General features: G+C 54.6%; 1 protein-coding gene across 1 annotated transcript; it reads left to right on the forward strand.

Annotated features, from left to right (window-relative positions):
• Nucleotides 1-1,264: 1,264 nt before the first annotated feature.
• Nucleotides 1,265-24,744, forward strand: LOC116954502 (immunoglobulin superfamily member 10-like; the record flags this gene model as incomplete). The annotated part of the gene is made up of 6 exons (XM_076052231.1): nt 1,265-1,407; nt 5,636-5,765; nt 6,456-7,015; nt 10,716-14,143; nt 14,511-15,417; nt 17,780-24,744. Coding segments are annotated over 6 exons (7,143 nt in total), but the record flags the coding sequence as incomplete, so codon positions are not given.
• Nucleotides 24,745-25,166: the final 422 nt, after the last annotated feature.

The raw sequence follows: 25,166 nt of genomic DNA on the forward strand, positions 1-25,166 counted from the left end.
GCTCCCAGTGGCTTCCGAATATCGGAAGGAGGAGCGTTCCAGACGGCCACAGAAGCGCGTCTGACAGGGTGCGATGCAGTGATCGTCTTCGTTTGATGGCCAGCCATCAAACAAAAGCCGCGGTTAGTACACATCGCAATGCGTATCGATCATCACACGGTAGAGTCTAATAATGAATCGAAGTGTTGTATTTGAACCGTGAGAGATCCCAGTGAGAAATGCATTGTGCGAGTTGGCAGTCAGTCAATTGTACAGAGAGGTGTGTCATTGTCAGCGTAACAAAGACAAATATCCCCCCATGTAGCCTTAACAGTGCTGTTAGCGAGTACCACCTATGGAGGCCGGCACGGTACACGAGGGGGTGGGTGGCCAGCACCTAGCCCGACCGCCTTTGTCTCCCTAGTGACGATGTTTTTACACACCGCCGACCTAGGGGAGGCATATCACCGGTTCGGATCGCCACTGGTGTTGGCCGTGAGCGGGAATCGAACCCGGGTCGCTGGGTTCGTGGGCGGCCCGCTAACCGCTACCCCACCGCTCCCCATGAAAGTGTTACACACAAACACACACAATCAGTGTCACAGGAACACACTCGCATAGTGGTGTCAGTGCAGAGACAACCTCACACAAGCATGGCAATGTCATGGCACGGGTACACACAAGCGTGACAATGCTTGTGTGTGCCACCACAAAGGCAAAGATCCCCCGTATAGCCTTAGCAGACTGTAGGGGCAAGTGCTGTTAGCCAGCACCTATGAAGGCGGGAGCGGTACACGAGGGGGTTGGTGGCCAGCACCACGCCCAGCCGCCTTTGTCTCCCCAGTGGCGATGTTTACACACCGCACCAGGTACTCATTTGAGGCTCAGTCGACCTAGGCGAGGCCCAGAACCGGTTCAGGCATTCGCCACCGGTGTTTGCCGTGTAGCGGGAATCGAACTGGGCTCTGCGGGTTTCGTAGCGCGGCGCGCTAACCGCTACGCCACCGCTCCCCACACGCACCTAACATGCGCCACTGACGCACACGCGCACACACGACTATCATCACAGGAGCTCGCCCGCACGGGCCACGCTGTAGAGGGCCGGCCTCCTCTCCTCGCGATGGCGGGACTCCTCTCTGGAGCAACGACACTCCGCCGCCGCCGCTGCTGCTGCTGCTGCCACCTCCACCTGATCCACCACCGCCACCACCTCCTCCTCCTCCTGCTGCTGCTGCTCCTGCCGCTGCCGTTCCCGCTGCCCGGCGGCGGCGACGGCGTCGGCGTCGGCGGCGCCTCTGCGCAGCGAGCGGGGAGGGACTGCCCGCGGGCATGCACCTGCTACCACCGCGAGGAGGTGCACTGCACCTTCCGCTACCTGAGCGCCGTGCCCGCCGGGCTGCCGCGAGACGCGCTGCGAATCAACATGGGGTGGGTGCGTTGCGTTGCGTTGTCGTGAGGTTGCGTTGTCGTGAGGTTGCGTTGTCGTGAGGTTGCGTTGTCGTGAGGTTGCGTTGTCGTGAGGTTGCGTTGTCGTGAGGTTGCGTTGTCGTGAGGTTGCGTTGCGTTGCGTGAGGTTGCGTTGCGTTGTCGTGAGGTTGCGTTGCGTTGTCGTGAGGTTGCGTTGCGTTGTCGTGAGGTTGCGTTGCGTTGTCGTGAGGTTGCGTTGCGTTGTCGTGAGGTTGCGTTGCGTTGTCGTGAGGTTGCGTTGCGTTGTCGTGAGGTTGCGTTGCGTTGTCGTGAGGTTGCGTTGCGTTGTCGTGAGGTTGCGTTGCGTTGTCGTGAGGTTGCGTTGCGTTGTCGTGAGGTTGCGTTGCGTTGTCGTGAGGTTGCGTTGTCGTGAGGTTGCGTTGCGTTGTCGTGAGGTTGCGTTGCGTTGTCGTGAGGTTGCGTTGCGTTGTCGTGAGGTTGCGTTGCGTGAGTTGCGTTGCGTTGTCGTGAGGTTGCGTTGCGTTGTCGTGAGGTTGCGTTGTCGTGAGGTTGCGTTGCGTTGTCGTGAGGTTGCGTTGCGTTGTCGTGAGGTTGCGTTGCGTTGTCGTGAGGTTGCGTTGTCGTGAGGTTGCGTTGTCGTGAGGTTGCGTTGTCGTGAGGTTGCGTTGTCGTGAGGTTGCGTTGTCGTGAGGTTGCGTTGTCGTGAGGTTGCGTTGTCGTGAGGTTGCGTTGTCGTGAGGTTGCGTTGTCGTGAGGTTGCGTTGTCGTGAGGTTGCGTTGTCGTGAGGTTGCGTTGTCGTGAGGTTGCGTTGTCGTGAGGTTGCGTTGTCGTGAGGTTGCGTTGTCGTGAGGTTGCGTTGTCGTGAGGTTGCGTTGTCGTGAGGTTGCGTTGTCGTGAGGTTGCGTTGTCGTGAGGTTGCGTTGTCGTGAGGTTGCGTTGTCGTGAGGTTGCGTTGTCGTGAGGTTGCGTTGTCGTGAGGTTGCGTTGTCGTGAGGTTGCGTTGTCGTGAGGTTGCGTTGTCGTGAGGTTGCGTTGTCGTGAGGTTGCGTTGTCGTGAGGTTGCGTTGCGTTGTCGTGAGGTTGCGTTGCGTTGTCGTGAGGTTGCGTTGCGTTGTCGTGAGGTTGCGTTGCGTTGTCGTGAGGTTGCGTTGCGTTGTCGTGAGGTTGCGTTGCGTTGTCGTGAGGTTGCGTTGCGTTGTCGTGAGGTTGCGTTGCGTTGTCGTGAGGTTGCGTTGTCGTGAGGTTGCGTTGCGTTGCGTGAGTTGCGTTGTCGTGAGGTTGCGTTGCGTTGTCGTGAGGTTGCGTTGCGTTGTCGTGAGGTTGCGTTGCGTTGTCGTGAGGTTGCGTTGCGTTGTCGTGAGGTTGCGTTGCGTTGTCGTGAGGTTGCGTTGCGTTGTCGTGAGGTTGCGTTGCGTTGTCGTGAGGTTGCGTTGCGTTGTCGTGAGGTTGCGTTGCGTTGTCGTGAGGTTGCGTTGCGTTGTCGTGAGGTTGCGTTGCGTTGTCGTGAGGTTGCGTTGCGTTGTCGTGAGGTTGCGTTGTCGTGAGGTTGCGTTGCGTTGTCGTGAGGTTGCGTTGCGTTGCGTGAGGTTGCGTTGCGTTGCGTGAGGTTGCGTTGCGTTCGCGCGCACCAGCTCCGAGCGCACGGCAGCTCTCGCTGCTTTCATGATCATCGTTGAGATGATGATGATGATTATTGATGATGATTATTGTTGATGATCAATAGCTTAACGAGCGTGGGAAAGCAGGGGGTGCCTTGCCCCACCCCCAACTCCCTCTGGTGGTAAAAGCTACGAGTTGGGACGACTTGACAAACACTTTGAATCTTTCGGTAAAGTCACGTAGAATGAGAATAAAATAATAAATTAATAAAATAAAATAACACTATAAAATTCTCACGACGTTTCGGCCACAACACAAGTGCCCTTCATTAGGTGAAGGGACGAGACTGTCTCGAGGACAAGCGCTGTCCTATTGTGTTATTTTATTAATTTATTATTTTATTCTCATTCTACGTGACTTTACCGAAAGAACCAAATAAGATGAATCCTTGCAGTCACGAAAGCTTTAAATCGAAACACTTTGAAGGTTTTAAGTGTAAAAGGACAACAAACTTGTTTGAAACGCGGTTTAAAAAACAAAATAATTAAAATGCTCAAATGCTGTGATTGGGCAAGAGGAGCCGCGATATAACAGCCCAGGTACGATCCTGCAAGACAAATCAAACATTGGGACCCCATCTGAGCGATTGCCACACCACCTGAGCTGATAATGTAGTTACCACGCCACTGATGACGTAGTTACCACGCCGCTGATAATGGAGTTACCACACCACTGATGATGGAGTTACCACACCACTGATGACGTAGTTACCACGCCGCTGATAATGTAGTTACTACCCCACTGATAATGTAGTTACCACACCACTGATGATGGAGTTACCACGCCGCTGATAATGTAGTTACTACACCACTGATAATGTAGTTACTACACCACTGCTAATGTAGTTACCACGTCACTGATGATGTAGCCACTACGCCACTGATGATGTAGTTACCACACCACTGATGATGGAGTTACCACGCCGCTGATGATGGAGTTACCACGCCGCTGATGATGTAGTTACCACACCACTGATGATGGAGCTACCACGCCGCTGATGATGGAGTTACCACGCCGCTGATGATGTAGTTACTACGCCACTGATAATGTAGTTACCACGCCACTGATGATGTAGTTACCCCGCCACTGATGATGTAGTTACCCCGCCACTGATGATGTAGTTACCACGCCACTGATGATGTAGTTACCCCGCCACTGATGATGTAGTTACCACACCACTGATGATGGAGTTACCACGCCGCTGATGATGTAGTTACCACGCCACTGATGATGTCGTTACTACGCCACTGATAATGTAGTTACTACACCACTGATGATGTAGTTACTACACCACTGATAATGTAGTTACTACGTCACTGATAATGTATTTACTATGTCACTGATAATGTAGTTACTACACCACTGATGATGTAGTTACCACGCCACTGATAATGTAGTTACTACACCACTGATAATGTAGTTACTACACCATTGATAATGTAGTTACCACGCCACTGATAATGTAGTCACTACGCCACTGATGATGTAGTTACCACGCCACTGATAATGTAGTCACTACACCACTGATAATGTAGTTACTACACCACTGATAATATAGTCACTACGTCACTGATAATGTAGTTACTACACCACTGAAAATGTAGTTACTACACCACTGATAATGCAGTCACTACGCCACTGATAATGTAGTTACTACACCACTGATAATGTAGTCACTACACCACTGATAATGTAGTCACTACGCCACTGATAATGTAGTTACTACACCACTGATAATGTAGTCACTACACCACTGATAATGTAGTCACTACACCACTGATAATGTAGTTACTACACCACTGATAATGTAGTTACTACACCACTGATAATGTCGTTACTACGCCACTGATAATGTAGTTAGTAGGCCACTGATAATGTAGTTACTACACCACTGATGTCGTTACTATGTCACTGATAATGTAGTTACTACGCCACTGATAATGTAGTTACTACACCACTGATGATGTAGTTACCACGCCACTGATGATGTAGTTACCACGCCACTGATGATGTAGTTACCCCGCCACTGATGATGTAGTTACCACGCCACTAATGATGTAGTTACTACACCACTGATGACGTCGTTACCACGCCACTGATGATGTAGTTATCACGCCACTGATGATGTAGTTACCACGTCACTGATGATGTAGTTACTACGTCACTGATGATGTAGTTATTACGCCACTGATGATGTAGTTACTACGTCACTGATGATGTAGTTACTACACCACTGATGATGTAGTTACTACGTCACTAATAATGTAGTTACTACACTACTGATGATGTAGAGCGGATCTCGTCAACTCCTCCTTGAAAGGAATAAAGACAAAAGCAGCGGAGTGTTGACGAAAACGTTTGTTAAAGTACCATGGGTGATGCTGGGGTGGAGGTGTGATCAGGGGAGTGTGGGGGGGGGGGGTAACCAGTGGACTTCATTGGTGGGGGGGGGGGTACGTGGAAAGGTGGGGGGCACCGGTTGAGAAGCGCCGACGGAGCGGCGACTTTGCGCTCTCTCCCACGACACCACGTGACCGCCGTCGCTTGCGTCCTGCTGTCGTACGCCAGGTACAACAGCCTGACGGCCCTGGACGAGGGATCGTTCGCCGGCCTGGCGAAGCTGGAAATCCTCATGCTGCACGGCAACGAGATGCGCCTCCTGCCAGACAACGTGTTCGGCCAGCTGCGGGCGCTGCAGGTGCGCGCCACGGTGCCCTCTGTGACCCCCGCGAGCACCTCGGTCACTTTACGCGAGCACGGGAGTTTATCTGTTGTTGTTGTTGTTGTTACATTTTTATTTAAAGCTTTCGTGACTGCAGTAATTCATATTCTTGGCTCTTTCGGTAAAGTCACGTTGAAGGGAAACAATAAAGTAATAAAATATATATAAAACAATAAAAATTCTCACGACGTTTCGACCATAGCACAAACGGTCGTCATCAGGTGTGAAAACCCAACGGCAAGAAACGTTTGAAAGAAGTGGCGGTTTGCATGACCGTTTGTGTTATGGTCGAAACGTCGTGAGAATTTGTATTGTTTTATATATATTATTATTTTATTATTTCCCTTCAACGTGACTTTACCGAAAGAGCCAAGAATATGTTGCCGATGTCTCTCAACCAACCCCCCCCCCCCCCCCCCCCCACGGCTCTGCTTTTGTCGACGCTGAAAAAAAATGCGGCTCGTTCAACGTGACACACTTGGCTTAGTCACGGGCGGCTGCCCCAGTTTCGAACCCAGCGTCTCGTCGGCGCTGGGCAGCGGCGTTACCACGCGGCCAACCGCTTGACATCGATAAACCCGGCAAGCGCTGCCAGGGGCGGCGTTCACTGCGCGGGCTGACGCCACGGCGGGCCCTCCCGTCGCGCCGTGTGCGCCCTCCGGCCAGGTGCTGAAGCTCAGCTACAACAAACTGCGCTCGCTGCGGAGGCCGGCGCTGCGGGGCCTGCGCTCGCTCGAGCGGCTGCACCTCGACCGCAACCTCCTGGAGCGCCTCGACCCGGACGCCTTCGCGGGGCTCACGTCGCTGCGGCTCCTCCAGCTGGAGGGCAACCGGCTGCGCTCGCTGCACGCCGACGCGTTCGCCACGGCGTTCGTGGCGCGGGGCGCCGTCGTCTCGACGCTGGCGCACCTCTCGCTCGCCGACAACCGCCTGCGCTCGCTGCCGCCCTCCCTGCTGGCCTCCATGCCGGCCCTGGAGAGCCTCTCGCTGCAGGGAAACCCCTGGGCGTGCGACTGCGCGCTGAGGCCCTTGCGCGAGTGGGCCGCCGAGAGAGCGGCCGGTGAGCGTCGCGCGGTCGGGCCGAGTCGCCGTTGGGATTTATTTTTGGGGGTTCTTTTCGAGACGTCGCGCCGGAGGCTTTTTCGCGTGATCGAGATTATTCGCGGCGGAGGTTTTTTTTGTTTCGTGGTTTTATCGCGCGAAGGTTGGCAAGGTTGGCGAGGTTAGCTAACATCTCGCCACGGGCGGCGAGATGTTAGGTAACCTCGCCGGGTATGCGATTGAGGATCTTTATTTAGACTGCAGGAGTTATTCGATGAGCTGGGCGAATCCGATCACCGTTGCCCCGAGCAGGCCACTGGGATGGAAACTTCCAATCACATCGCAGAGATCGCACGGGGTTGGATGCGTGTTGCATCCAACCCCGTGCGGGCTCAATGCGAATGAGCCCGTGTTACAGACGCAGGTGTGACACGGGCTCATTCGCATTTAGCCCGTGTTACACCTGTGTCTGTGTTACACCTGAGCCTGTGTTACACCTGAGCCTGTGTTACACCTGAGCCTGTGTTACACCTGAGCCTGTGTTACACCTGAGTCTGTGTTACACCTGTGTTACACCTGAGTCTGTGTTACACCTGAGTGTGTGTTACACCTGAGTCTGTGTTACACCTGAGTGTGTGTTACACCTGTGCCTGTGTTACACCTGAGTCTGTGTTACACCTGAGTCTGTGTTACACCTGAGCCTGTGTTACACCTGTGTCTGTGTTACACCTGAGTCTGTGTTACACCTGAGTCTGTGTTACACATGAGCCTGTGTTACACCTGAGTCTGTGTTACACCTGAGTGTGTGTTACACCTGAGCCTGTGTTACACCTGAGTCTGTGTTACACCCGAGTCTGTGTTACACCCGAGTCTGTGTTACATCTGAGTTTGTGTTACACCTGAGTGTGTGTTACACCTGAGCCTGTGTTACACCTGTGTCTGTGTTACACCTGAGTGTGTGTTAGGCCCGAGCCTGTGTTACACCTGAGTCTGTGTTACACCCGAGTCTGTGTTACACCCGAGTCTGTGTTAAATCTGAGTTTGTGTTACACCTGAGTGTGTGTTACACCTGAGCCTGTGTTACACCTGTGTCTGTGTTACACCTGCGTCTGTGTTACACCCGAGTCTGTGTTACACCTGAGTCTGTGTTACACCTGAGTCTGTGTTACACCTGAGCCTGTGTTACACCTGCGTCTGTGTTACACCCGAGTCTGTGTTACACCTGAGTCTGTGTTACACCTGAGCCTGTGTTACACCTGCGTCTGTGTTACACCTGAGTCTGTGTTACACCTGTGTCTGTGTTACACCTGAGCCTGTGTTACACCTGCGTCTGTGTTACACCCGAGTCTGTGTTACACCTGAGTCTGTGTTACACCTGATTCTGTGTTACACCTGTGTCTGTGTTACACCTGAGCCTGTGTTACACCTGCGTCTGTGTTACACCTGAGTCTGTGTTACACCTGAGTCTGTGTTACACCTGAGCCTGTGTTACACCTGAGTCTGTGTTACACCCGAGCCTGTGTTACACCAGAGTCTGTGTTACACCTGAGTGTGTGTTACATATGAGCCTGTGTTACATCTGAGCCCGTGTTACACCTGAGTCTGTGTTACACCTGAGTGTGTGTTACACCTGACTCTGTGTTACACCCGAGCCTGTGTTACACCTGAGTGTGTGTTACACCTGTGTATGTGTTACACTTGCGTCTGTGATACACCCGAGCCTCTGTTACACCAGAGTCTGTGTTACACCTGAGTGTGTGTTACATCTGAGCCTGTGTTACATCTGAGCCCGTGTTACACCTGAGCGTGTGTCACACCTGAGTGTGTGTTACACCTGAGTCTGTGTTACACCCGAGCCTGTGTTACACCCGAGCCTGTGTTACACCTGAGTGTGTGTTACACCTGTGTCTGTGTTACACCTGAGCCTGTGTTACACCTGCGTCTGTGTTACACCCGAGTCTGTGTTACACCTGAGTCTGTGTTACACCTGAGTCTGTGTTACACCTGAGCCTGTGTTACACCTGAGTCTGTGTTACACCCGAGCCTGTGTTACACCAGAGTCTGTGTTACACCTGAGTGTGTGTTACATCTGTGCCTGTGTTACATCTGAGCCCGTGTTACACCTGAGTCTGTGTTACACCTGAGTGTGTGTTACACCTGACTCTGTGTTACACCCGAGCCTGTGTTACACCTGAGTGTGTGTTACACCTGTGTATGTGTTACACTTGCGTCTGTGATACACCCGAGCCTCTGTTACACCAGAGTCTGTGTTACACCTGAGTGTGTGTTACATCTGAGCCTGTGTTACATCTGAGCCCGTGTTACACCTGAGCGTGTGTCACACCTGAGTGTGTGTTACACCTGAGTCTGTGTTACACCCGAGCCTGTGTTACACCCGAGCCTGTGTTACACCTGAGTGTGTGTTACACCTGTGTCTGTGTTACACTTGAGCCTGTGTTACACCTGAGCCTGTGTTACACCTGAGTCTGTGTTACACCCGAGCCTGTGTTACACCAGAGTCTGTGTTACACCTGAGTGTGTGTTACATCTGAGCCTGTGTTACATCTGAGCCCGTGTTACACCTGAGTCTGTGTCACACCTGAGTGTGTGTTACACCTGAGTCTGTGTTACACCCGAGCCTGTGTTACACCTGAGTGTGTGTTACATCTGAGCCTGTGTTACATCTGAGCCCGTGTTATACCTGAGCCTGTGTTACACCTCAGTCTGTGTTACACCTGAGTCTGTGTTACACCTGAGCCTGTGTTACACCTGAGCCTTTGTTACACCTCAGTCTGTGTTACACCTGAGCCTGTGTTACACCTGAGCGTGTGTTACACCTGAGTCTGTGTTACACCTGAGCCTGTATTACACCTGAGTCTGTGTTACACCTCAGTCTGTGTTACACCTGAGTCTGTGTTACACCTGAGTGTGTGTTACACCCGAGCCTGTGTTACACCCGAGCCTGTGTTACACCTGAGTCTGTGTTACACCTGAGTCTGTGTTACACCTGAGCCTGTGTTACACCCGAGCCTGTGTTACACCTCAGTCTGTGTTACATCCGAGCCTGTGTTACACCTGAGTGTGTGTTACACCTGAGTCTGTGTTACACCTGAGCCTGTGTTACACCTGAGTCTGTGTCACACCTGAGTGTGTGTTACACCTGAGTCTGTGTTACACCCGAGCCTGTGTTACACCTGAGAGTGTGTTACACCTGAGTCTGTGTTACACCTGAGTGTGTGTTACACCTGAGTGTGTGTTACACCTGAGCCCGTGTTACACCTGAGTCTGTGTTACACCTGAGTGTGTGTAACACCTGAGCCCGTGTTACACCTGAGTCTGTGTTACACTTGCTTGCTGGACTGCATTTGTAACCCATGTCTCCCTTTAACAATTACGATTTTTGGTTGAAAAATCTCTCGCCTGCTTTTAAATGAAGGTGATAATCTGCATCTCATTTTGGAGAAGGCACAAGTCACACGACTGGCTCAAGGCCAACCAATAGAGAAGAACGCTATGCACCATTCATTAATACAGAGGCACAATTTTTTACTTGTGAGCACATTTTTTTCATTTTAATGCGTGTGCATGCCTACTGGCCCTTTTTAGCCTCAACGGTCCCTGCCATGGTGTGACGGTCAGCACGCCGTGACCGGCAATGCAGAGGTCACCGCTTCGATTCGATCTCCCGGCGCGACGGATGAAACAACGGGGCTAGTTTCATCAATCCACGCCCTCACCTCGGCAGTGTCTTTGGGTACAACCGCAGGTCGCGTGTGGTGGGGTAAAGCATGGGTACTCCCATCTCTTCCAAGACATCTCGCCAGTGCGGACGAGTAGGCCAAACACCCGCTAGATGGGGGCTCTCTCGAGCCCTTCGGCCAGCAGTGGCGCAAGCGAGCAGCTCAGCGGCGCCTTCACCCGTTACCTCTCCGTGTGCGTCTCCCCTCGCGCCGCAGACGTTCTCAAGTGCGCGGCGGTGGACGCAGGGAGGCGAGACGGAGACTCGCGGTGTCCACGCTGCGCGAGCCCCGCACGCTACAGGGGGCGCCACCTGCTCTCCGTCCCCGCGCGGCGGCTCGCCTGCGCCGCGCCGTCCGTCGCCGCTCCCGGGACGTCGAGGAAACCCGACGGCGACGGCGCCGGCGAGCTCCCCCTGCGGCACCTCCTGCGGGCGCGCGCCTCGTGGGCCGCGCTCGGCCTCAACCTGACGGCCGCGCCGGGGCGGGCTGCGACGCTGCGGTGCCGCGTGGGCGAACCGCGCGCCGCAGCGCCGGTCGCCGTGCGGCGGCTGGATGACGGGACGGTGCTCGTGGACGGCGCATTCGAGACGCGCCTGGCGTGCGACGTGAGCCTCGGAGACGGCCGGCGGCAGCTGGAGGAGGCGGCGGCGAGGGCGGGCGGCGATTCGGTGGGGGGAGGTGGCCCCCGGCGGCGCGAGCTCCGCTTGACGAGGCTGCCCGAGGTTCACGGCGAGGCGAGCGCGAGCCTCTACGCCGTCGTGACGGAGCGGGGGGAGCCACCGAGCGACGGCGCGGCACTCGTGGCGAGCATTTCCACGGAGGCCGACTGGCTCCTGCAGCCGACGATCGGCGTCTCGCTGAGCGGCGGCGTCGGCCCCCCCGGCGCCGAAGATGGCCTGTACCTGACGCTCACCACGGTGATGTCGGGGTACCGGGGAGCCGGGGACCATGGCACGTCCGAGTGGGTGCTCGTCCGTGGCGGCGGCGGCGACGGGGACAGTGACGCACGGCTCAACCAGGCGGTGGTGGAGGGGGCGCCCGTCCAGATGCTGTGCGGCATCGATGCCGCCCCGGGGGCGCCGGCCGCGCTCCACTGGACCCTCGCCGATGGCACGCGGGTCAGGGAGCCCTACGAGAGCGCCGACAACCGTGTGACAGCGGCCCGCGGAGGGCAGCTGCTGATCAAGTCGGCGCAGGTGGCAGACTCGGGCGCGTACGCGTGCGTTGCTTCGACGAGAGACGACGCGGATGCGATGGAGTTCAGGCTCGAGGTGCTGCCAGCAATCGCAAAGGCGGCGGTGGATGAGGATTTGTCGGTGCTGGTTGGCGGAGACCTGGGGGTCCCCTGCAGGGTGCTCGGCTCGCCGGACCCATCAGTGGTCTGGGTCTTCCCCGACGGCTCGGTCTCCGAGGACCTGCCTTCGCACGGGGTACGTTCAGCCATCGTAAATGGCACGCTGAACATAAAGGGCATCGGCGCTGGGGACGGCGGCCTCTACAGGTGTGTGGCCATGAATCGGCTCGGAGCCAAGGTCCTGTCCATAAACGTCACCATCGCGTCGCCAGACGCCAACGGTGGCGATGCGAGTGGGGGGTGGAGGCCGAGCTCCCAGCCGTACAATGAGAATTCGTATTTCCCCTCGGGAAACGACGGACTGCCCCAAGTGGACCTTTACAATGCCACGCGAAATGATTCCTCCTTGACGCTTCCTCCAAGCGCGAAGCAGCACGGGAACAGCATGGCGGGCGAGGCCAAAGTGATGGAGAAGGATGAGAAGCAGGAGGAAGATGAGGAGGAGGAGGAGGAGGAGGAGGAGGACGACGACGACGACGACGACGACGAAGAGGATGAGGAGAGCGGGCGTGCCCTGAAGAGTAGGCCACGCGGGAGAGGGCCCGCCGGACCCGCGGGGCCACGCCGGATCGACAACGTGTCGGTGAAGGAGCGCGACCCTCAGCGGTGGGCCCAAGTGCTGGAGGAGGTGAGGCGGCGGCACAGAGAGTGGAGGCGCCGGGGGGGCCACAACGACAGCCTCGCCATCGCGGCGGCCACGACTCCGGCCGGACGCGACCTCGCCCCTTCGCCTGGGGCATCGGCTGCTGGCGAGACCGAGACGAGCGCTGAAGGGAGTGTCGCGAGCCGCGGGGTCACCGCGGGGTATTCTGGTGGGCGTGATCTGGAGTGGGCGAGCACATTTTCCGGCGGGTTGGTGGAGCTCTCCGACGACCACTCCGCCGTCGTGGAAACGGTCTCCTATGACGAGCGCGTGACGCCAGCGTACGAGGCCGCGTACACCGAGGCGTACACGCTCGGCGCCCGGGCGGCCGTTCACACGAGCACGGCAGATGCCGACTACGGAGTTTCGGAAACGATTCTGAGCCCTTTCCCCACCACGTCGGCGACAACCGAGAAATCGGACGTCGCCTTGACTCAACGGACTTCGGCGGTGGGGGACCACGCGGGGGCGCTTCCCGCGAACGTGGACCCAGAGCACTCCGCCTGGGGTCCCGACAACTCCTTCACGAGGCTGCCATCACGCCCGCGGGTGCAGGAGCACACAACAGAAGCGCAGCGTTCGTGGCACCGGATATCCAGCACGACGACCGTGCCCAGCGCTCTCCTCCCCGCGAGTCCTCCGCGAAGCCCGTTCAGCAGGGAGCCGTACGGACGCTGGCACGAGAAGCTGCAGTGGGCCTCAGCCGTGGGCACTCCGGCCGCAGGCCTCTTGCCTTTCCTCCAGCCCGAGGCGCTCCTTCCGGTCACGTGGGGGAAATTCCACACCACGGACGGGGACCCGACGGTGCGAGCGGCCGTCTCCGCCACCACCGACCCGGAGCTGGAGTCGCAGGTTCAAACGCCGACGGGGCCCGCGCAGGGGTCGTCGTCGACGTCGTCCTCGGAGGGCTCCGAGCGACCCCGCGGCATGGTGAGGCATCCCTCGGGCATGACGGACCAGAGGGAAGGGGCCACGTCCACATTGAGAGCAGCGCGGGCACAATCGCGCTCGGCTACGGGATCCGACCCGGCGGCCGGTTCGCCTCCGTCTCGTTGGCAGAACACGTTCACCGGACCGCCGGTGACAGAGGGATACGAAGCGCCGCTTCCCTGGGATGGGTTGCAACGTCCCGCCGTGTCCGACACGAGGTTGGTCCCAAAGGGCGCCCACTCGACCGAGACACGGCCGCTGCCCACGGCTCCGACCACACGCAACGTCAAGAGAGCGTTTACCAACAGGGCGGCGGCGATGACGGCCCCAACGACGGTACTGCAAACAGATCACGCTCACGACCGACAGGGGGAAGCTTCGGCGGAATCTGCCGAGGGGCCTCCACCAAAAGACCGGCACAACCACGGCGACGAGAAGACCACGTGGAGGGAAGAGAGCGGCTCGGATTCGTCCAACGCCGTGCGGCCACACGGCAACGCCGACGAGGATAGCCTGCATGGTGCGCCGGTGATCGTGGACAAGGCGAGCACGATGATCGCAATCGTGGCCGACTCGGACGTCGCAATACATTGCCCTGCGATTGGCAATCCTCTACCAACCATCAGCTGGACGAAAGTGGCCACAGGTGAAATTTTGCAGAATTAACGTGGTTGTTTTGTTGTACGGACAGCCAATCATTTCCATAAACTAATCAATTTTACCAGGTAAGGCCCACTGAGCCATATCGGTCTATTTCAAAAGTGACCTGGCTATCACAAATGATAGCTCAGCAAATTGGCTTATCACGTGTAAATTTATAGCAGTCAAATACTATAAATGCATCAACTGCTGTGCCAGGAGATCGAGTAGGTCTGGAGGCCTCTGGTTGGAAAGTCCAGTGTGCTATCCATCACAACACGGCAGCATCCCTTGTTTAGTGCATCCGATAAGCACGTTGCAAAAAAAGACACTCGTCCAGTGCTAATGAACAGCTGCGGCTTTGGTTTTCTCAGGCGCCACCATCAGGGCTGGCTCCAGACTGGGAAGCCGGTTCGAGGTGCTGCCCAACGGCACTTTCCTCGTCCGCAGTGGCCACCTGCAGGACCGCGGGCAGTACCTGTGCACGGCCGCCAATGACCAGGGCTCCGACCACTACACCGTGACTCTCACGGTCCTCGCCTACCGGCCGCGGGTGCGCCAGCCGCGCTTCCAGAACCTCACGGCACACCAGGGCGAGCCGGTGGAGCTGCGCTGCCCAGCCGAGGGGCGGCCCAGGCCGCAGGTGTCGTGGCTGCTGCCCGACCGCTCGTTCCTGCGTACGGCCAGCCTGGGTGAGGGCCGCGTGACGCTGGCGCCCGACGGGACTCTGCACATCCGGCGGGTGGCGGCGTCCGACCGCGGCAGCTACAAGTGCATCGCGAGCAACCCCGCCGGGACGGACACAGTCGGCTTTCGGCTCGACGTGATCTCCGTGCCACCCGAGATCGCGCAGCGAAAGACGGAGGATCTCCCTGGCATCGTGGGTCAGAGCCTCGTGATCCACTGCAGCGCCGGCGGCTTTCCAACACCGAGCGTCCGCTGGTTGCTGTCCGACGGGTCGGTTGTGAGGCCGTCGCAGTTTCTCAAGGGCAAGCTGTTCGTCTTCCCCAACGGCACACTCCACATCGCCCGGCTGGCGACGGCCGACAGCGGCAGCTATGAGTGTGTTGCGACCAACGCCATGGGCGTGGACAGGAGGGTGGTCAGCCTCAGCGTGAGCAGCCCGCTCTCGCCGGCCAAGATCGCCCGCAACAAGCAGCGGGCCACGGTGGACGTGCGGTACGGCGAGGTCGCGCTCCTGAACTGCGTGTCCTCCGGCGACCCCCAGCCGAAAGTCATTTGGAGGCTGCCCTCCAAGATCGTGATCGATACGCTGTACAGGTGAACAAAGAGATTAATGCTGCCATTCACGTTCCGAGACTGGTACATGCGTGAGCCTATTTGTCTCTGTGTGAGTCTGTGGGTCTCTGTGTGAATCTATGGGTCTCTGTGTGAGTCTATTGGTCACAGTGTGAGTCTCTGTATGTATGTTGAAATTATTTCGCACCATACGTAGCCAACCGGAGGTGCGGGGGGAGAACAACAAACGAAACAAAGCAGTTCTGAATAAGTGACTTTTCTATTTAGTGTGCGAGTCCAAATGTTTGCATAAGCCCAGCCTCCACGCAGTACTGTGCATAACAGTTACCATTCGTTGACTGAAGCCAATTGTCAACCAGGAATGGACCGAGTTCATTACTTTCTGCCGATCCATACCTCCGCTGGTTAGGTCGTAAAACAATATTGTGTTACTATTTCTAGCATCTAAATCGGTGGGTTCTCAACCTTTTTGGTATGGTGACTCCTAAATCAACTTAAACCTCATCTCAATTAGCCTCGACAAAAGTGAAGAGCTGCATTGGGGTAGAAGGAGGGTAGAGGAACGTACTAGAGCAGGAAAGGCAAAGGTGTCCGGAAAACTCAAGAGGTCAGAGCGCTGAGTTTGCACCGCTGAGATCTTGAGCTGGTATCCTGGAAGCTGCCCGAGTGTAAACTGGGTTCTGAATTGCAGTGAGCTGACGGTCTCAGTCTCATCACCAGTGACTGCACGAAAAGAAAAACATGTCTCGGACCGCGTTCGTGAACACAAAGCAGACCTGAAACACGGTAGGACCAACACCTCGGCCGTGGCAGATCACTGTTATAATTCAGTAGGTTCACATGACATTGACTTCTCCAAGACAGAGGTTCTTTGCAAGCCATCTGGCTACCATGAGAGATTCGTTCATGAGGCTATCCACATATACAAACACAGAGACAATTTCAACCGAGAAGATGGATTCTGGCTTAGCAGTAATTGGAAGGATTTGATAAACCATTTCGGGTCTTAATTGATTGATCACGCTTAAGGTGGCTTTCAGACCGCATCCATTATTTTTCGTCTCCCCCCTCCTCTTTTCCAAACATAGATGGACTCGTCCATCTGAACAAACTGTCAAATCGCTCCCCGTGATGCTAACGTAAAAAAACGCCACTTTTTTCAAATTTTCTTGTTGTGGTTTTCACATCTGATGATGATTGCTTGTGTTGCAGTCGAAACGTCGTGAGAATTTTATTGTTTTATATTTGTATTATTATTTTATTGTTTCCCTTCTACGTGACTTTACCAAAAGAACCAAGAATATGAAAAGAAAAACGTGACGGTAAACTTGCTTTTCCTCTTAACCCTCTCCCCATTCTGATGACGTGCGCGTGTACATCATCGGTTTTTCTTCCGGTTCCGTTGCAATCACGTACAAGTACTTTGTCGGTACCGAGGCACCCACAAGGCCATGCGGGATGCATGGGTTTTCCCTTTCACTGCAGAAGCAGGGCCGTGCCGCCTGATGTCACACGCATTGTGCACGTCGTTGGCCCCATCGGTAGCATGGCTTGGACTCGAGTCAGATGTCGTGTGGGGTGGGCACCTCAGAAATATTGCTCGACTGCGAAGCATGGTTTGCCGCCAGCTATCGTGGAGTGGCGGTGATCGTGTCACCGCGGTTCCCTGCGGCGAGTAACGACGTCTTTTAAAAACAACGGCGCTACGCCTCTCTAAATGAAAGTAACGTCCAGCCGCTTGTGCGATCCGAGATTCAGCGGTGAACAGGAACCCCCACACCCTGCTACTTGCAGGTGTCTCAGAACGGGAAAGAGTTAATTTGGCCAAATGCAAGCTCTGAGAATGAAAATATCAGTTTGACCGTCACGTGACAAACACCTGTTTTAAATGCGGAATTTGGTGAAAGTGATTTCAGAGGTAGCTCTGTATTTATAGCCTTCCGTGAGCTGCCCTCTGCAACGAAGGGCTGCAACCGCTCTGCGATGAGAGTTGTGAATGAGTTCTTCGTCTGATGACAATGACGCACAATCAGGACGACATTGGGGAAGCGGCATACGCCAGTGGGCACCCGTTTCAGACAAAGAAAAACAAACCAGAATGACGCGCCACCCAATCGCGCGCTTTCAGATGCACTTCTGCGGCCATCTGGAACGCTCTTCCTTCCGATATTAGGAGACCACTGGGAGCTATGCACTTTTAAATCATCTAGATTTTCTTTAGAACTGACTTTTGTGTTGAGTTTCTTGTCCTTCCCCCGCACCTCCGATTCGCACGGTTGGCTACGTACGGTGAGAAAGAAGTTCAACATACTTTCGAATATTAACCGACGTGGTGGTGATTTATTTAATTCCCCCCCCCCCCCCCCCCATCGTGCACTTGCAGCCCCGACAACCGAGTCTCGGTGCACGAGAACGGCTCGCTGAGCGTGGGCACGGTGATCGAGGGCGACGCGGGCGACTACCTGTGCGTGGCGCGCAACAGCCTTGGCTACGACATGCAGGGGGTCACAATGAACGTGACCCTGGAGGCGGCGAGGATTGACAAGCGCGCGGCGGGCGCGAGCGGGACGGACGTTGTCGTCAGCGCCGGCGGCACGGCGTGGCTCGACTGCGTCGCCTCGGGCCTTCCGCGGCCCGGCGTCTCGTGGAGCCTGCCCGACGGTACGACGGCGAGCAGCCCCGTACCGGCGGGCGGCGACGGCGGTGGCAATGGCGAGCGGAAGGACGGCGGGCGGCGCGCTGTCCTCGGGAACGGCACGCTGCTCGTGCGGAACGCGGCACGGGAGGACGAGGGCGACTACACGTGCGTGGCGCGCAACGCGGCCGGAGGCGACGAGGCGACGGTGCGCCTGAGCGTGCCGCCGAGGGCGAGGCCGCCCAAGATCGAGGGCCACGCCAAGAAGGCCGCCGCCGCGCCCCTGCAGGTCCGGGGCGGCGATGCAGCCCGGCTCGGCTGCGACGCTGCCGGCGAGCCGAAGCCGAGCGTCGCGTGGGTGCTGCCATCCAAGCGGGCGCCGCTCACGTCCGCGGACGGGCCGCGCGTCCAGAGGGACGGCTCGCTGATCATCGAGCGCGTCGGGAAGGCCGACGCCGGGGTCTACACCTGCATCGCCCGCAACGCGCTCGGGGAAGACTCGAAGGCAATCAGCCTCGAGGTGGTGCTCGTCAAGCCCGTCATAAACGGGAACCAGGACAGGCACGCGGTCGCCGGCGACTCGGCCGTCAAGTTCTCGCGCAAGCGGATCAACTGCAGGGCGGACGGCGTGCCCCAGCCGCGGGTGGCATGGGTCATGCCCGGCAACGTCGTCCTGACGACGCCCTACGAGGGCAGCCGGATATCCGTGCTCGAGAACGGTACTCTGGAAATCAAAAACGTGCGGCGCTCGGACACCGGGGAGTTCCTGTGCGTCGCTCGCAGCGAAGCCGGAGAGGCGACGCTGCGCGTGAAGCTGGCCGTGACAGACACGTTGGAAAAGCCGGTTTTAAAGAACCCAAAAAACGAGAAAATCATCACCAAAGAAGGCAGGGCGATCACGCTGAATTGCTCGGCAACCGGTGTGCCGACGCCAGAAACGACTTGGCTGTTCCCGAATGGAACCCTCATCGCCAAGTGGCAAAAGGTGGAAAACTTCCGGCACGGCAAGGACGGCGCCCTGGTGATCCTCCGTCCCGCCCAGCGGGACGCCGGCACCTACCGATGCACGGCCAAGAATGCCGCGGGCTTCGTGGAGAAAGCCGTGACGCTGGAGGTCGGACAGAAGCCCATGATCGCGCTCCGCCACAGGGGCCTGGTGCGCAGCACCAGCGGTGAGCCGCTCTTCCTGCACTGCGTCGTCAGCGGGAACCCGAAGCCCACAGTCCGCTGGGTGCTGCCCAACGGCGCGAGCGTCGACGGCACGTCCCGCGCCTCCGCCGCCGCCGGCGGCCGCGCGGCGCTGCTGGCCAATGGCACGCTGGCTCTGAGCGCGGCGACCCCGCGCGACCGCGGCACGTACGTGTGCCACGCGGAGAACGCGGCCGGGCACGCGTCGGCGGCCGTGCCCGTCGTCGTGGTGGCGTACCCGCCGCGAATCACGCGGGGCCCGCCCCGGACCGTGCTGGCGCGGCGCGGCGCCAGCCTGCGGCTGCGATGCGCCACCATCGGCGTGCCCAAGGCCGACGTGGCGTGGGAGCTGCCGAGCGGCGCCAGGCTGTCGACGGCGAGCGCGGGAGCGCACGCGGGCGGCGGCGCCTACTTGCACCCCGCAGGGACGCTGTACGTTCAGACGTCCGGGTACGAGCACTCGGGCTTCTACAAGTGCGTCGCCAGCAACGCGCTGGGGAGCGACGTGGTGTCCACCTACGTGCGGTTTTATTGATGGGTCAGTTTTGTTTGTTAGTTTTTTTTTGCGAGTGGGGGGGGTGGGGGAGGGGAATTGTCGAGCAATTGGCCTAAAGTGGCTTTTGCTTTCAAGGTTGACACGTGCGGCCACCGCAGAAGCGCTTTGAAAGTGTTTTGCGACATCCCCCATCGCAGTAGCCATTGCGCATTGGTCTCTGTTGAACTGCACCAGCTGAGCATCGTACGGCAGATGCTGTGCCTGTATCCCGCACCGACGGACTGTTCAGAATTGCCCAGGGAACGACTTGTGGGCGGCAATCTCAAAATCGAGGAGCAGACAGTAAAGCCACTGGCTGCGTCGATCATTCGCCTACAGATGTTCGGATATTCGCCGGGTGTGTGCGTGTGAACCTATGGATGTCTCGGTGAGTCTATGGGTATCTATGTCAGTACAGTTTGTACGTTGAACTTCTTTCGCACCGTACCACCGACAAGTCAATAGTGTTAATCGGAGGTGCAGCGGAAGGACGACAACCTAAACGCAAAAAGTAGTTCTTCAGAAATTAGTTTTCAATCTGGATTGAAAAGCGCACATAGCTCCAGTGGCTTCCTCACATCGGAGGCAAGAGCCTTCCAGACGGCCACAGAGGCGCATCTGAAGGCGCGCGATGCGGTGACCACCGTCTTTGTTCGATGGCTGAGCTAAAATCCGCCGCTGCTGCGAGGATGAGCGGAGTTCGCGCGATGATGGTTCATGCTCCTTGACGCCGGGTCTCCATCGGAATATATCGTTCGCCGACATCCGTGTGTCAAATCGTCACCACGTGGCTTCTCCTGAACGACGTCCACTGGCTCACTCGGCAACCTCGACATGAGCACACGAACATTGGATGATCAACTGCCCGCAAACGAAAGTCTACGAAGATTAAAATATGCAAACCAGAATGTGGCAAAGACTGAAAAGTAGCATTATAAATCAATAGATATGGAAAAGTTATCTTTATTTTATCGCTAATTATAACCAAATTAGATTTTTATACGTACTATTTTGAAAGCATTTAGTGTTTTGGTTTATTTTACAACTACCTCTGCTGACAATGTTACCACAACTCTATGCAAAATGAATGGCGACCCATTTATAGATATCCCGCGAAATACACGCACACTTCATTCAATATTTCAACGCTCTCCTCCGTAAGATATGGATCCGTCGCTTTCACAGCATTCAAACCGCTGTTGAAAAGAATTGAGATGCCCATTTTCAATCAGTGGGGAATCTACATATAGATCACCCTGTGCTAAAGCGCCTCCTTAGAAACACGTGGATTACAGTGCACTGTGATCTCAATTATGACATTTTTTTGTAATCTTCATCATCAGCATTGACTTCATTAACCTCTCCTCTTCACCCGTCACAGATCGTACCACCTGGTTCACCCCCTGATACCCCTTTCCCACTCGCACATCCGGTCCGTGCCAGCACGTGGCCGGCACACGGCACACACGTGTGCCCCACGGTGGCTAGGAGACGTTAACTCCCTCGTCTTGTGTGCAGGAGGTTCGTGGGTTCGATCCCGACCCTGACGCCTGCTTATATTTGGAGCTTGCGTGTGTGTCTCTCTCTCTCTCTCCCCGTTGTCGCGTGGATTTTTTTGTCCGGGTTCTACAATTTTTCCCTCCACATGTTGGAATCAACGTCACGCGTTCAGGGTATTTGGCTGCTCCGAGTTTTCCCCCATGCTAAGCCACTGTCGATCGGTTCGCTTCTGACAAAAGAACTAATGCAGCTCAGTGGGGCCTTACCTGGTACAATGAAAAACAGTTTAATAGTTTCACCAAGGCTCCCCATGGTAAAAATGCCGAGGTTTTTTTTTTTCCCCCCTGGCAATTTTACCATGGCGAGCTGGAAGCGAAACCACGATTTCCCGGCCCCACAAGACGTCTGAGTCGGACTCGAGGTCAAGCCGCGCTAGCCACGGAGCCAACGACGTGCGCAATGCGTGTGACGTCGGGCGGTTACAACTCCGAAACGTCGGTGTTACCGCGTCATCGCGTGCGACGTCAGCGCTCACGGCACGGCCCCGGCTTGTGCAGTGGAAACAAACCAAACCCCCCCCCCCCCCACCGGTGCATCCTGACGGGCGCTTCGCATGGCCCCAGCACAGTTCGGATGTGTACGTGGAAATGAAAAGAGGTATCGGAGGCCAAGCGGAAGGCATTATTTCACTACTGCTGCCGCGTAGGTTTATGGCGGTCGTGCCGTGTGGCTCTCTGGGATGTACCGCACGTTCGTCAGCACGGTGTCCGACGTTTCGCTCCCATGCGCCAGTTAGAACCTTGAAGGACATTCGCGATAAAAAAAAAATCATTTATTTTGTTGTTGTTGTTTTCTGCATCTGCCGTTGTGTTTGCCGCAGCATCCCAGGTACCTCTTGAAATGTGTAGCCTCAATTGACTCGTACATGGTTATGAGTAAAAAAAGGCATTGCAGAAGGACCCCTCTTAATGACCACCCCTGTTAACGATTAATCGCTTAACAATGGGCCTCCATAGAGCCCAATGTGTAGTATATAGTCGTGTAGTGTTTAGTAGTGTAGTGTATAGTAGTGTAGTATATAGTCGTGTAGTGTATAGTAGTGTAGTGTATAGTAGTGTAGTATAGAGTAGTGTAGTGTATAATAGTGTAGTGTATAGTAGTGTAGTCTATAGTGTAGTGTATAGCAGTGTATAGTGTAGTGTAGTGCCTCCATAGAGCCCAATGTGTAGTGCATACTAGAGTAGTGTATAGTGTAGTGTATACTAGAGTAGTGTATAATGTAGTGTATAGTAGAGTAGTGTGTAGTAGTGAAGTGTATAGTGTATACTAGAGTAGTGTGTAGTAGTGTAGTGTATAGTGTAGTGTATAATGTAGTGTATAATGTAGTGTATAGTGTAGTGTATAATGTAGTGTATAGTGTAGTGTATGCTAGAGTAGTGTGTAGTAGTGTAGTGTATAATGTAGTGTATAGTGTAGTGTATAATGTAGTGTATAGTGTAGTGTATAGTGTAGTGTACTGTATAATAGTATAGTGTAGTGTATAGTGTAGTGTATACTAGAGTAGTGTGTAGTAGTGTAGTGTATAGTGTAGTGTATAGTGTAGTGTATAGTGTAGTGTATAGTGTAGTGTATAATGTAGTGTATACTAGAGTAGTGTGTAGTAGTGTAGTGTATAATGTAGTGTATAATGTAGTGTATAGTGTAGTGTATAGTGTAGTGTATAATGTAGTCTATAGTGTAGTGTATAATGTAGTGTTTAGTGGTGTAGTGCCTGCACAGGGCCCAGTGTGTTCGCTTACCGACTATTCCCCTGTTAACGACAGGCTGTTGTAGGTACAGTAAATATTAATGAATGCATTGATTAACCATGTTTCTTTTGATGTTATTTTTATAATGTTGTAAGTATATTTATGTATTCATATCCATTGTTTAAATATTATAAAGTACTTTTGGGGGGGGGGGGAGGTAACTTTTGATGCTACCGTGTATTTCCTAGACTCGCTTAATGACCAAATCACTTGACGACCGGTTCCGTGGAACCAATGACCGTCGTTAAGAGGGGTTATCTCGTACTTGCTGTGATTATTATGACACTCCTTGGTTCTTTCGGTAAAGTCACGTGAAGAAAAAACTACTGAAGTAGGCCTACTTCAGCAGTTTTTTTTTTCTTGCTGTGGCTGTCCCACCTGATGACGATTGCTTGTGTTGCGATCGAAACGTCACGTGATCTGTTGTTTTTTCTACCAAGGTGACTTTACCGAAGGAACCAAAGGGTGTGGATTCCTGCAGTCGCCAAAGCTTCAAATCAAGATTGATTATTATAATATTTTAGCTTGTAACATGTTGCGCAATATTCGTCCACTCTCGAATGATTCAGAGAAATGATTCAGAGGCGCGGGGCACCACAGGCAAGGAAGTCACACGGTGAGCCAGCGCCAACGATTTCACCAAGCTACGTGTTCCTCTATATTTAAAGGTGGTATCGGTCAACTAATGAGTGTTTATATGAGGGAGTAAACTATTTGTTTGTATTTTGCCAGGTAAGGCCCGCTGAGTTATATGGCTTTTTTTCTCGAAAGCAACCTGGCTATCACAAATGAAAGCTCAACGAAGTGGCTCATCATGTGGAAATGTACGGCAGGCAAATACTCCAAACGCGAGTTTCTAAACGCGGGGTGAAAAACCGGAGAAAAATCGACGCGACCACGGGGAGAGAGACACGCAAACTCCAAATATACAACAGGTGTCAGGGTTCCGGATCGAACCAACGAACTCCTGCATACCAGGCGAGGAAGTGAACGTCCCACCACCGTGGCGCCCAGAGGCAACCCGCGCATGCGAGGGAGAAACACTGTATCCCATACTGACGGAACAGGTGGAGTCCAAATTTAGACTTAAAACTTTCGTGACTGCAGCAATTCATGTTCTTGGTTCTTTCGGCAAAGTCACGTAGATAGAAAGTAAATTAAATAATAGAATACGACGTTTCGATTGCAACACAAGCAGTCTTCATCAGGTGGAGAGAAAAGAGGGGGCAAGCCTCCAAAGAAGAATAAAAAGGACCGCTTTTGTTGCGATCGAAACGTCGTGGGTTTTTTTTTTGCTTTCAACTTAGATTTTTGTCTTCTATCTACGTGACGTTACCGAAAGAACCAAGAATAATGTGGAGTCCACGTTTCCGCCGTACGGCCTTCTCCTGGTGAGCACAGGGTATATCTCCTCCTCAATATCCACGGGTTTACACCATCTGTGCGGTGATCCACCTACCATCACCTCGAGTGCTGGGTTACAGGCGTGCACGAACCACCACCGCCTAATCAGTTCTTCGGACGGATTTATTGCTTTGGTTTTGCTCGTTAAATGTGTATGCATGCCTCGCCCGAGCCTCTCTTAGATTCTCAGAGAACCTTTAAGAAACCTTCGTACGAGAAGCAGAACGTTATGAGATAAGCCGTGTTGACGTTAACTGAAATAAAACGTATCGATTGTATCGTAACCTGGCAGCGTATTTACTGTTGTAATTAGATCGTGATGTGCAGCTCCCTGTCAATCCACTGCTGGATGAAGGCCTCCCCGTGACAATATCAATCTTGGAGTTTGTTCGACCGTTCTTCACAACGCTGGGTAAGTGCGGGTAGGGGTTCTTACTAATCACAAATTCAATTGTTAATTAGCGTTACAAGACTACCTCGTGCTAATGATTTATTGAATAACTAAAATGGTTATAGCTCGAGCCCCTCCACCAACTGTGAGATATTATTTAGAGGCGGGGTGTAGGGATCCTTCAATTAAAACTGTCACAACAATTGCCCGCAGCACAACATGATGCAGACGTCACTCCGAATTTTTTTCAGAAAAAACGACAGGTTTCCCAAGCAACCATGAATATATATTTATATATAAATACGTGTC

This window comes from Petromyzon marinus, chromosome 55 (genome assembly GCF_048934315.1).
Source record: "Petromyzon marinus isolate PM22_M1 ecotype Great Lakes invasive population chromosome 55, UKy_Petmar_22M1.pri1.0, whole genome shotgun sequence".
NCBI lineage: Eukaryota > Metazoa > Chordata > Hyperoartia > Petromyzontiformes > Petromyzontidae > Petromyzon > Petromyzon marinus.